The 13,654-nt window shown below is 35.0% G+C and overlaps 2 protein-coding genes across 2 annotated transcripts; one reads left to right on the top strand and one right to left on the bottom strand.

Moving 5' to 3' along the window:
* The first annotated feature begins 2,485 nt into the window (after positions 1-2,485).
* Positions 2,486-4,314, top strand: LOC125825985 (uncharacterized). Its single transcript, XM_049505279.1, has 2 exons — positions 2,486-2,954; positions 3,221-4,314. The coding sequence occupies exons 1-2, from the start codon at positions 2,568-2,570 to the stop codon at positions 4,280-4,282; spliced, it is 1,449 nt and encodes a 482-aa protein (XP_049361236.1). The 5' UTR covers positions 2,486-2,567; the 3' UTR covers positions 4,283-4,314.
* A 549-nt stretch (positions 4,315-4,863) lies between these two features.
* On the bottom strand, positions 4,864-13,444 carry LOC125825950 (3-isopropylmalate dehydratase large subunit, chloroplastic). The gene is made up of 15 exons (XM_049505239.1): positions 13,236-13,444; positions 12,636-12,770; positions 12,377-12,547; positions 11,374-11,526; positions 11,195-11,263; positions 10,974-11,090; positions 10,362-10,436; positions 10,145-10,222; positions 9,970-10,065; positions 9,749-9,798; positions 8,625-8,679; positions 8,222-8,353; positions 6,875-6,922; positions 6,617-6,775; positions 4,864-5,234 (listed from the first exon to the last, which is right to left on the bottom strand). The coding sequence occupies exons 1-15, from the start codon at positions 13,284-13,286 to the stop codon at positions 5,094-5,096; spliced, it is 1,530 nt and encodes a 509-aa protein (XP_049361196.1). The 5' UTR covers positions 13,287-13,444; the 3' UTR covers positions 4,864-5,093.
* Positions 13,445-13,654: the final 210 nt, after the last annotated feature.

Below are 13,654 nucleotides of genomic sequence, written 5' to 3'. Positions count from 1 at the left end.
ATAAACATCATCAAGTTCACATTTTGACACCAACCCTTTCTTATAAACATCATCAGGATCACATTTTGACACCAACCCTTTCCTATAAACTTCATCAAGATTACATTTTGAGACCAACCAAACTTCATCAAGATCACATTTTGACACCAGCCCTTTTCTATAAACTTCATCAAGATCAGATTGTGACACCAACCAAACCTCATCAAGATCACATTTTGACACTAACCCTTTTCTATAAACATCATCAAGATCACATTTTGACACAAACCCTTTTAAGTTCCCTTCAGATTGAACTCTCCGGGGAGTTTTTCGACCAAGATTATTGTTGGATTTTTTGGGGCTTAATTGATGATCAGATGAAGAGTTGCATGAGAAAGAACACAAATGGCTTGCAGAGTGAAATGAGACTTTGCCAACATTTTTGTGATCTGCAGAGGTATTATCAAAGTCACTTTTTTTTACTTTCTACCAAAATGGTTTGTGAAACAGGAGTTGATGAGCTTCTCAGCAGCATATTTGTAACTTTGGCTGTTTGCTTGAGATTAATTCAGAAATCTTGACTTGCTATATACTTCTATGGAGATTCTAAATAAAGTGTTCAAAACAAAAGATAATGAGTGTTTTTAAATGATATTTGTCTATAGACTATATTTTATCGTCTTAAACGTCTCACTTAATTAACAATCCAAGTTCGAGCAATAAGAAGAAATTCAAAAGTAAAATACAATAAATGCTTCGTGTTATTCTAAAACGTCAATATTTTGACTAATACTAGTAGTTACTAGAGGTCGATGGACATGTCCTGACGAACCTATCCATGCTGACACCCCTTCGCTGGAAAATTACACGATGTAAATATATAAAAACAAGCTCATTGAGGAATATAAGAGATAATACCTTAATTAACAACTCTATCTTCATATATTTTTTGTTGTAAAATAATTTTGTGAGTACTTTTTTTTCTTGGTAAAGAATACTGTGAGTACTAACATCATATGAAAATACAAAGATGAATCAATTACTCCTATATGTTTAGAAAAAACCATGATTAATTATGGAAACATAAAAAAAAATAAAAAAAATAGTAACCCTCTCATATATATAAAGATTTTACAATGCAATGTTTTATCATGGAAAGAAAAGAATGGAAATGCATAGATTGAGGCATACCTTCAAATTGTATTTGAACAATAAACAATAACGATTACTTAGGATCATCTTGCAAAGTTATAACGTTATGTATAGTAGAATTATTGTCAATGGCATGTTATGTGTGTAACTGCGAAAAAATAGTGTAAGCTTTGTTAGGCTGAAATAAGGTAAAAAATAAAAATAAATCAAGTGCTGTCATTTCGAAAACTAAAGTCGAACGACCATTTGAGGATTTGTGATTCTACATATTTTTCATTGTGTACCTATATATAGATATGAGAAAATTGAATTTATTTATCTCTTAATAGTTTAATAATTTTCTTGATCATGTTTATTTCTAAATTCTAATTTATCAATACACATAATAATAGGGTATATTCATGTATTATTAAATTATGTACTATTAATTATTTCATTTTTTAACTTATATAAAGTAATATGTTATTTATATGAGATTGTAATTAAAATGATTATCAAACATCGCTCTTGACGTGTTCACTTTTTAATCAAAGCAACTAATTAAAAACTACAAAATATAAATACTAGTTCTTTGTTTTGCTATGCTCCAGCTGCTCTAGGAGTTCACGTTATTGCTTTTTTCGATCTTTCAAGCTTGAAGCTCGCCTAATTTGAGAGATGAGAGACAACTATTTTTGATGCATACATGACAATGGAGAAAAGTATTATATGCTTTATGTTTCCTATGTGGCTATACTACAGCTAATAAGCTATGTATGATGATATGTGATGCATGCATATCTTTCCTATCGAGACACAAAAAATCTCATCATGTCCCAGTCCACATTCCATGAATTGAAAAGGGAAGCCTACTCATCTATCAGCTTCTCGTAGATTGGTGCAGTACTACGGTCCATTCGAAAAATTATTTGTACGTAGAATTGTTATAATATTTCGGAAAAAAAACAACCACAATTTTCACTCCAATTCACTTACAAAAATTCAAAAATAACTTCAATTTGTATTTATGTCCGAGCACAACTCTAATTTCCAAATATTTTTATCAACTTGACAACAAACACTATTTTTTTTATAAATTAAAAAATTACAATTCTTATATCCAAACATCCACTATGTATTTTAATAAAAATTCCACGTATATATCTAAGTTCTTGCCTAAAAATAAGGTCCATAGTGAATGACTTTTTGACCTAACAACATTTAAACAATAATTTTATAAAAAATCCTCCATATGCGTATATACTACGATCTTAAATGTTTTTTTCGAAAAATTACCTCCTTCTCTAACCCCCAATTTCATTCGGGGTCTCCGGCACATTGACCCCGAACTTTTCCATCGTCGTCCATTCTCTAAAGGACGACGAGCAAAACTTCCTCATTTCACCACCACGATCATAACAACGATCACGTTCATCACGATAATAACATTGTGAAAAATGCCACCGATTTCCAAGAACATGGGAACGTCCTTGAAACCGTTCCAACTCTTGGAAATAAACATCATTTCCGCGCAGGACTTGGAACCCATGTCCAAGAAAATGAAGACCTACGCGGCCGCATGGGTCCATCCTACGCGGAAACTTGCCACGGGTGTTGACGTTGAAGGTGGCCATAACCCCACGTGGAATGACAAGTTTGTTTTTCGTGTGGACGATGAATTCCTCCGCCATGACAATTCCGCCGTCCACATCGAGATTTATTCCGTCCATTGGTTCCGTGACACTCTTGTTGGAACGGTTCGTGTCCTTGTCGGAAACCTAATCCCTCCGATTCGTACTCACCTCCGTACTCACCATCATGGAATGCGTTTTATTGCACTTCAGGTTTGTTCGTATAAAGCTTTTTCATTAAAAGGAAAGAAATAACTTTGGATTTCAAAAATAAAAAATAAGTTAGGCCTCCGATTTATTTTTTGCTTTAGAAGGTTGGTAAGAGTTATGCAGTTATAATGTTTATAAATAAATGAAATTGAGGATATGGTGATTAATTAATGAGTCTATATATATTTTTTGGTCAATATAATTAATTTTACCTTATGTTAATTGACATTATTATTTATTATTTATATAAATGTTACATATGTATGTAGGTTCGTCGTCCATCAGGGCGTCCTCAAGGTATATTGAATATTGGTGTATCTTTACTCGATAGTTCGATGAGAAGTATGCCATTGTATAGACAAATGAGCACGTCAGCAGTTGCATATCGCGATTTGATGGAAGATCGAAACACACACCCTCCACACAACAACGAGATCAAACATAACAACAACAATATTGATGTTTCAAAACCTATATTACGTAGAATAAAGAGCGAACGTAGCGAACGTATGGCGTTGGATGACATTTCCATAGGTAATAATAGTTCAATAGTTGCAATTCCTTCAAAAACAAAGGGTAAAGATCATGAAAAAGAGAGTTCAATACTTAGTATTTCATTTGAACCTCCAATTCATATGATGAAAAAAAAGGGAAAAGCAAGTTCTGTTATAAATGGAGCTGAGCTAATAAATGAGAAATCAAAATTAGAAAATAAAAAAATTAAGGCAAGTTCTGTTTTAAGTGATTCAATTGTAAGCAAAGGGTCATTTATTTATGAAAAGCCCAAGTCCAAAATCAAACTTATTGAATTGGAAATTGGGCCCAAAGATGAGCCCATAAATGGAAAAGGGCCTGGCTCTGACCCACCAACAACTAAAGCAATTGATGAACAGTCTGTTACAAAGCCCATTATGAAGATTTATGGAAATGAGTTTGGAGGTCCAAAAGGCCCATTGACTGAATCAGAAATTGGGCCTTCAGCGTCTGTAGTGGCTGCTGCTTTAGCTGAAAGGGGATATCCATTGGATGACAAGAGGAGCTCAGTGTTGGAGGGTTGGAGCATCGACGAGAGCACTGAGGGACTCAAGTCGAAGCTCGAGAGGTGGAGGAACGAGATCCCTCCGATACAAAACCGAGGGACAGGATCGAGTAGCTACCATTCGACCGGACGTCACACTAGAAGGCATTCTAGTGGAGGGAGTAGCTTGTTTTCTTGCTTTGGTAATATTTGTGGCTATGAATGCCAATGTATGTGTGGGAAGCCCAAAAGGAAAAGTGTTAATAACAAAAAGTATAGAAGCCCATCAACTGCTAGCAGATCATGGTTTTGAAAGCCCAAGGCCAAGCCCATTAGATTTGTAAGGCCCAATTGCAAGAAGAAGAATATTGAGGAATTAGGGGGTCTTGTTGTTTAGGTCTCTCTTTTCATTATTATTTTTTATTTACAATATTGTAATTATTATTATATTTGATTTTTATTTATTTTTTTAGCTTAACTTCTCAAAACTATGTACATTACTGTCAATTTGTGATTAGTAGTGTCTTCTCTTGGAAAAAAAAATGTTCATTTTATGTTTGTTATGATTTCATTATTTCCATCATTTGTGGGACCCAATATTTTCTTGTCCCTATCGGAATTTGAACCTCAATATGCCGACCCTTTTCCTCTTCACTGACCACCAAGTCACACCCTCGAGTGCCACTCATCTCGTTTCCTGTTGTGTACTGTAATCACAAGTGGTCAACTAGCAAAGTAGTGAAATTCACAAATAGCTACTTTTCAGCGCCTGTAATTGAAAATAGTCTTTCAAGTACGAACGGTAAAATTCTAGAATATTATCATAGAGTTTCACCTGTGAAACTTCTCTTGCTATTACTACTTTAAGGAAGAAAGACAAAAAAGGAGTCACTATTTCCAGAAACAAATTTCTTATTTCAATGCTTTTAAACATAAAGACTCTAAGCATACAAACAATGAAGACAGAAATTAGGAGTTCTCATTTTATTGCAGAAGAGCATTCATTTCTTAGGAGTAAAGAGAAAAAGGAGAAACACATCGCCCGCGGCCCTCATCTGTTAAAAGCTTAAGATTCACTCATCTGTTAGTGTACAACATAATCCAAACTCCTAAAACGAGGAACTTCACTGTAAAAACTCTCGGGGATCAGTGACATAACCGGTCAATGCTGATGCTGCAGCTGTATACGGAGATGCAAGATAAATTTGGCCTTCCTTGTGTCCCATTCGACCAGGGAAATTCCTATTCGTGGTTGATACACAGACCTGCAAGACAATCATTCATAGAGTCAGGTAACGACCTACATTGCCATGACAAGTTTGACTCCTTCCAACAATTTTAAGGCTGCCTGAACTCGGAAAATAGAAAGGTAGTTTATGCAAAATTCAGATTGTGTTGGTATGTTCCTTGTTCTGTGATTGTCCCCTATTCCCTTTACGATTATGTTTATTTCAAGGTTGAATTTCCTCAAAAACACACTTAAACTATCACATTTTCGTAAGTTTCATTACCTCAACTATCCATTGTTCCATTTACCTTGTCTAAACTATGTATTAAAACACACCTCAAGGCTGAGTTGGCCTACATATGCCTGTTGTCAAGTGGGAACAATATTTGGCCAAGCCAGTATTGAGGTGTGTTCTAATGCAAGGGAGTGATAGTTTAGGTAGGTAAAAGAAACAATGGATAGTTTAAGTATAAAAATAGCGAGAGAAAAAAATGATAGCTTAGGTGTGCTTTTGACCATTAACTCAAAACTAGAGGAGTTCATGCTGGTAATCTATTTTATGACTCGACCAGAAAGGTAAAAGTGAAGTGATGATATTTGCCCACTATATTAGGTTAAAGAAAACCTCAAAGCTAAAAAATTGTCTCGGACAGCAAGGTTAGATTCACATCGAAAATCTGTTTTATGGCTCTCCAAAACCAGAAAGACCAAAATGAAATGATGATATCTGCTCCACTATATCGGGCTTGAAAAAAGCTCTCAAGTAAAAAAAAAATCATCATGGACAGAAAGGTTTTTGCATCTAGAGGAGAACCTAGGTTCTAGAGCCTGCCAAAGGAGAATGAACATAGCAAACAAATTTCTATAAGAATTGTGTGGATGTTAAGGCTTAAGCATTCAGTAAAAAACAGAGAATGGAAAAGGAAACAAAAACCAAAAAGAACAACATCGGAAACGCTTCAAAAATTTACTAACCCGCCAACAACCTCCCAACATCATGACTACAACACGCTAAGAATGATCAACCAACAATGCACCTAACAGATCTAAGGGTCAGTATTTTACACTTGCAGTTACCGGTGCTAATTTAACTTAGATATGCAAGTCCTTGACTAAAACCAGGTCAATAATCTGGAAGGAGGGTAAAGCAATAAAGAGTCTTAATTCATGCCATGTTAAAGGATGTCACCACTATAAACTAGCAATGTCTTCCAGATTGTGAGGTGTCCCATGTGTTGTGAACCAAATGCATATTCAACTACGTGGTATAAGATTGAACTAAGTTATTCCTGCTCAAGGAAAATTTCACTATGAAATATCCTATTTGTCACAAACAAGCCAATGATGTATAGTCAAAGCCAAATGCCCCTGGCATATTAATGGCAACTTAACAACTCATATAAAACACCAACAACTTGCCTGAGCTTCATTCATGCGTGCATAAGTGTCTTTAGGGCCACCCAAACAAGCACCACAACTAGGACTTGCAGGTGTATCACAACCTGCCTCCTCAAAAATCTGGGAACACGTTTTGCCGCCTGATCCTGGAACTGGGAGGCTATATACATCCATCCATACCTGAAACAGTTTCAAATATTTACATCATATGGTACTTCTGCAATGATATCGCAGCTAAGATACCAATATAGTCGTAGGATAAAAAATAAGATTACGTACCTTTTGGGTAGCAGGAACAAGGAAAGTGGGAACCTTTACCTTCTTTCCCTGCATAAGACATGGTTATTTGTTTAAACCTAAAATATCTAACATGTCCTGATTAATTGGATGTAGATCATAGCGCTTGCAGCTTCCATTTTTTAAGTTATCAAAAGGGAAATAAAACATGGAACACTTAGAATCAATGTGAAGAACATAATGGAAGATCTGATCCACTGACTCAACATCTTATTGCATGGAAAACATGAGATGAATAAAAACTTTAATCATGAAAAATGAGCAAGTATATCCTCTCCCCGCAGGAGTGGGAGCGAAAATGAACAAGGAAAAATTGCCATAAAAAGCGAGAAAGTATGCATAATAGTGTCAGATAATTGTGAAACATGGTGAAGCATCACTGCACAAATATAGTATTCAGCCAATATAGGACAAGAACAAATCTAAAGAAGAGAACATAGACTTGCAGAAAAGACAAGTGGCCTAATGTGGAAATCGACATTACACCATGCGCCTCAACTATTGAGTCAATGCAGACGACAAAGTGGATAAATGGTGAAGGTGTAAAGTCAATCAATCAAACATCTAAGCCTCGATTCCAAACTAGAAGGAAATTGGAATTGGTTATATTACTCCTCCATATTCGTTCCACTTTATTCAAGCCAATTTCGTTCAACTACTAAAAAGTTGTCTTACCCATTTATGCCTACATGGCCATAAATGTCTCTAACCAAAACAGGACTCCTCACAAACAGAGGACCTAATTTAAATACAACATTTAAGTCTTAAACACGCCTAGTTGATATTGGCTACATTGACCTACTGTATTTTGTTCTTAGTTAAGTCAGCATTTTTTTTTTTGATAATGTAAGTCAGCATTGATTGAGAGAGATCATAGGTCATAGAGAAAACAGGTAAAACTGTGAGATATTACTAAACCATTGACTGATTAGAACATGGATCAATATAATCTTCCAGTTTCTCCCAAATGGAAACAAAACATTACTCAAGACTGTTGGTCATAATTTCTAGTATACTGCAGTCATCTAGAAGCAGTATAGGCCACTAATTGTGAATACTAATTTAAGAAGCATTTTTATTAATGGCTATAAATCACACATTGTGAAGACCTTTCAGCTGCCTTGATGTACTCATCAAATGAGCATAACAAGGATATGGTTACTACACACGGATCCTTCAGGATTAAATTTTAGAAACTAAACATCCCCCTGTCAAAATTATATCAGCATCCCGCACTCATAGCAAAGTTCACATAACATCAATGTAGTCTAAATTGATATAAAGATCACAAAAATGAGTAATTATTGGTTTATTGGAGTAAAATCTTACGGAAGCTAGAAAAACTTTTGCAGCAGCCATGAAGTCCTCTGTTTTTCCACCAGTACAAGATCCAATATATACTCTGTCGATTTTGACATCTTTGCATTCTCTTGCCAAAGCACGATTATCAGGAGAATGAGGCTGCAGCAGGCACAGAAGGTTTAGAACATTTGGAACAGGTAGTAGTTAAAATGAGTAGAAATCCATCTCCAGAGAAAATAAAACCAGAATATTAAACAATAAGAGAATAGCTTAAATATCTGCAAAGACAGTTATACTAGCATTCTTGGTCGTTTGATAATATAAAATTTGAAGTTCAATATTTTCCGCCGTATGAATTATACCCACACAACTTAACATTGTTAATACCATTGATGAATCCCTAAAGAAAGAAGGCTAGAACATAACCAACCTTAGCCACTAAGGGCTCCAACTTGGAAACATCGAATCTGTACTCCTTGAGATATCTGGGTATACAAAAAAACGACATGTTAATGTTGAAGACATGGCAATTTGAACTCACAAATGATAACCTAATATACTCTTTTGGTGAGACAAGAGAAGAGAAGAAGGTTATATGGAAGATGACTACAAGTGTGCAACCTTATGGTAGAGTTGCATCAAATAAATAAAACCCTACAATCTGGGTGGAAATAGAAAAGGTCGATTTCATGAAAGGAGGCTGTTGCTTTACTAAAAGACTTCTACATCCTCTTGAAAAGAAACCAATCTCGGACCCTTCTGGTGTTAGCTCTATCCAAATACAAATGTTCCACGGCCACTAAAATACCTTGCTGGACAAAATTACAATCCTTTAAGCAAACAATCTCCCAAAGTTCATCAGTTAAGAATTCACTACAAGCTGGAAGCACAAAAAATTCATCCAAAAGAACAGAATATTCAGACATTCATCATGGGCAAGATTTCCATTATTGAGTCGCATAATGAGCCTCAGAACAAGATCTATTGCCTAAACAGAAAGGAATAGCTAATAATTGCACTCTAATAATATTTTCTGATATTGACAATTATCAGGACAACTAGTCCTTCTTCATAGTCTTTATTACTTTTTGACAAATAATTATTTTTCAGGTCAAGAAAATGATGGCAAGAAAGGCATTTAGTTTTGGCAAAATGTGTCACTGCATTCTCCAGGTTATGTGGAAATTATTTCTACAAAGCTTATAGTAGAACAAATTTGTCTCATTAACTAATTTCCCACTTCTTTCAACCTTGTTCTTGGACTTGATCAGAAAACTGATATCTTCAGAAAACTGTGGTCTATTCTATTTGATCTCATCTCGTATACCTTTTAAAACATAAACACTTCTGGAAAATTAGTTTATCTGATACCTTCACGAATGATCAGTTATAACCACCTAATTTTGGCCACATATGGAGTCCTCAAAGTAACAATAAAGAAAATATGTACCAACAAAGGAATTAGCACTAAAATCTGAGACAAGACAACTGCACACTAGAATAATATTGGAATCAATTGGTGACATTGCTACAATGGTCTCTGGCATTCAATACCTTGCTCCTTCATCACTATAAACAGGTTCATACGGCACAGAAGTCCTTCCCTGTGACAGCAGCAAATAAAAAACCATTAGCTGAATAGCAGTTCTTTATTCAGTCACCCTGAATATGAAGTTATAAGATCTTTTTGGCAGCATGTCTCAGATGAAATTAAGCTCACAAGGGACGTGGAGAAGTTAAAAGAGTGAAGTTGAGTCCCCAGCTTTCCCACTTACCTCAAGATAGTCATATGTCGTTTTATCAGCTGGGATGACACCATTCTTTCCACCAGCTTCAACAACCATGTTGCATAATGTCATTCTTTCTTCCATCTATTAAAACAATAAGAACCATAATTACTTGAGGATCCAACCTGGTTAATCCCATCAACAATATCAAAAAAAAACTTACAGTCAAGCTTTCAACTGTCGTGCCAACAAACTCCATTGCTTTATAAGTAGCACCAGCCACTGAAATTTCACCAATAATCTGCAATTTTTAAAAGTAAAGGACAAGAATTTGAACTTTGAATTCTTATCAATCCAACAACGTTGTAGAGAAACAGAATAACAGACATAACAAATCATAACAACACAAAATGAAGAATATAGCATCTAGCAAAACTTACTTGCAAAATTAAGTCCTTAGCAAGCAAGTAATCGGGCATTTCACCATCCATTACAAATCTCAAAGTTGGAGGCACCTGCATCAAACAAATATTAAATTTCATAGATGATATACATTTGCAGAAAGAGATGTTATTTAACTACAAAAAATACAAAATGTCGAAAAGACACGTGTGACTGTCAGTTCTTGTTCATTCTTCAATCTTCAAATAGAAAATGATGAAGTCTACATCATATTTCTTCAATACATTTTTTGCTGCATATTGCTTTTCCTCTTTTACATGCATTGAAACGCGTTTAAGTAGAATGCTATGGTTACTTGTTCTCATTCATCTTGTGAGATGCAAAGAAGAACAAGATCAGTGACATTCCCTATGAGTTTATAATTTACTATTGTAAGTCCTTAGTGTGGCTCTGTCATCTATTGACTAAAAAAAGGTTAATTCTTTGGTAAAGGACACCAAAAAAGAGAGTGTGTTACGCCTCTATGCAACAGTAGAAAATGTAGATAAAGCTTCTCGGGATATATAATTAGGAATTTCATATTGGCAATAAAATCAAACAACACAACTGTGAATTCAGAACTGTATCCCATAAAGACAAGAATGGCATACCTTGAGCAGAATCTTGCCAGTACCCAACACAAAACCTGCATCAGTATTGCCAATTCCAGTCGCGAATTGCCCAAAAGCTCCAGCAGTACATGTGTGGGAGTCTGTACCCAGCAAAACCTGGCAACAAACATAAGGATTTCATAAAGTTAAAGCATATGCATATGCATATACATATCAAAATGTCCTGACAGTGTGGATTTTGGCAAAGATTATTCATTCACCTCTCCAGGTCTGCAGTGACCTTCTTGTGCAAGAGCAACGTGGCAGACACCCTTGTAATCAGGATTAGCCTGTATAGTTATCACACGTTTAGTTTCTTTCATTTGCTATGAGCAGACAAACAAAGCAAAAGCTTCAGCAGAGCACATAATAAGGTATTCTTAGATGGAAATAGCCATACGCGGAAGTTCCCCAGATCTTTAATGTCATAGAAGTACTTAATATTTTGTTCATTGCAGAAATCCCTCAAGATATCCACATTACGGTTTGCTCGTTCGTCAGTTGTGAATATGTAATGGTCAGGTATAATGACAAGCTTTTCACGATCCCAGACCTATGATATTGAAATAAGGAAACATCCATTAGATATATAATTCGAATAAATGCATCTAATCAACAAAATAAGCACGAGCTTGAGAAACATAGTCTTTAGTTCAGCATCTAATACAACAAAATAAGCGTGAGCTTGAGAAACATAGTCTTTAGTTCATATTTCCACATGTAATAGCACCATAACCGGACCACCAGAGAACTAAAGAAATTTCAATCAGTACATACAGCTACTACATAACCAGGTAATGAAGAAAAGTAACAAACTAATAGCTCCTGTTTGGTCATAGATTTCGGGAGTAGATTGTTTTTAAAAAAAAAATGATTCAACATTGTTTGTCCATGAAATTCAGTCAGTTTTTGAAGAATTTCATGTTCCAAAAACTAGCCCAGACCAATTTTTGGGTGAAATTTCACCTCCACTCACAAAACTTCAATTTTTTTCAAAGTGTGCAATGCATCTCCAAGCACAACTTCATGTTACAAAAACTATTTTTTCAACAAAACTTCAAAGGCTCTTTTTTTTTTCAAGTTTCAACTAAAACTATGACCAAACGCTAGCTAAGAATCTGTTTTCAAGTATTCAAAGCAAGATCAAATGTACAATGCCAAAATTGCAAGACAAACAATTTGCACTAAAAAAAATGCATGTCCAAACACAACTTCAAGTTCCAAAAACTATCTTTCAACAAAACTTCAAAAACTCTTTTTTTTCAAGTTTCAACTATATCTATGGCCAAACACTAGCCAAGAATCAGTTTTCAAGTACTTCAAGCAAAATCAAATTTACTCAACCAAAATAGCAAGACAATCAATTTGCACTAAAAAAGTTACTCTACTGGCAGCATATCTACCTTAGCATTCTGTCCAAACTCTTTCTTGAAAATTCCAATAGAGCCAGGGCCACAAACATCATGAGTCATCAGAACATCAACATTCACCCAGACATTATCACCAGGGCTCACATCAGGCTTATCAGAAGCCTTAGCTAATATCTTCTCAGTCATAGTCATCCCAGTCTTTACCTAACAACAATCAAGAAACCCCATGATAAAAAAGTCAACTTTTTTTTTTTTCAAATTAAGAGCACAAAAACCAATCAGAAATGCATACTGATCCAGTTGTAGCAGGTTTTCTTTCAGTCTGCTGTGGTGTCATCACAGAAACAATTTTCTTGGATATCCTTTTCCGAGCAGTTTGAACGGAAAATGAAGATTGTGAAGAGAAAGCAGATAGACCCACATTTTTCTGTACAAAACAGCAAAAGGGTCAGCACAAATCTCCTCAAAACTGAAGAAAACTTAATTTTTGCAGTAAATAAGAGAACATCCGCCAAAGAGTCGGCACAATTTTCTTCAACACGGAAAAAAAATCTTGACTTTTGCAGCAAATATGAGAAAATAAGTAAAAGGGTCAGTGCAAATTCACTCATAACGGAAGAAATCTTGATTTTTGCAGAAAATATGAGAAAATCAGCAAAAGGGTCAGCGTAAATTCACTCAAAATGGGAAAAGCTTGATTTTTGAAGCAATTGAGAGAAAATCAACAAAAGGGTCAGCACAAATCTCCACAATAAGGGGAAAAATATTGATTTTTGCAGCAAATAAGAGCATATCAGCAAAAGGGTCAGCGTAAATTCACTCATAATGAGAAAAAAAACTTGATTTTGCATCAAAGAGGCATCTTAATTCAATCATTTAAACACACACAAACCTTATTGATGAAAGCTGTAGAACTTGAAGCTATAGCTGAAGACGCCGCCATTGCTGACAGATTTGTTCTGCTAAATCTTAAGGGGTCGACGAGAAGAAGAAGAAGAAGTTATAGCCCAAATAAATGGCGGCTGATGAAGGTAAAAATGGTCGAGCTATGAATGATAGGTCCCACAAGATTTGTTCACAAAAAATAGTGAATCGTGTGGAAGCAACATCCCAAGCACTCTGTATTTTTGTATTTATAAAAAATTAAGGTTCAAATTTGTTTTTGCTAATTACTCTCGTGTCAATTTATATATTATACAAAAATAATAGACTTTTCAAAGATTTTAAAATAAAATTTCAACATTTAAAACTATATGAGAGGTAATAAAATTGATGGAAAATACTTTTAAGAGATTTGACAAGATTGTAAAA

This window comes from Solanum verrucosum, unplaced genomic scaffold (genome assembly GCF_900185275.1).
Source record: "Solanum verrucosum unplaced genomic scaffold, falcon-dt-bn FXZP01000161.1, whole genome shotgun sequence".
NCBI lineage: Eukaryota > Viridiplantae > Streptophyta > Magnoliopsida > Solanales > Solanaceae > Solanum > Solanum verrucosum.
The sequence above is the reverse complement of the archived record's forward strand: the minus strand, read 5'-3'. Positions and strand labels throughout refer to the sequence as shown.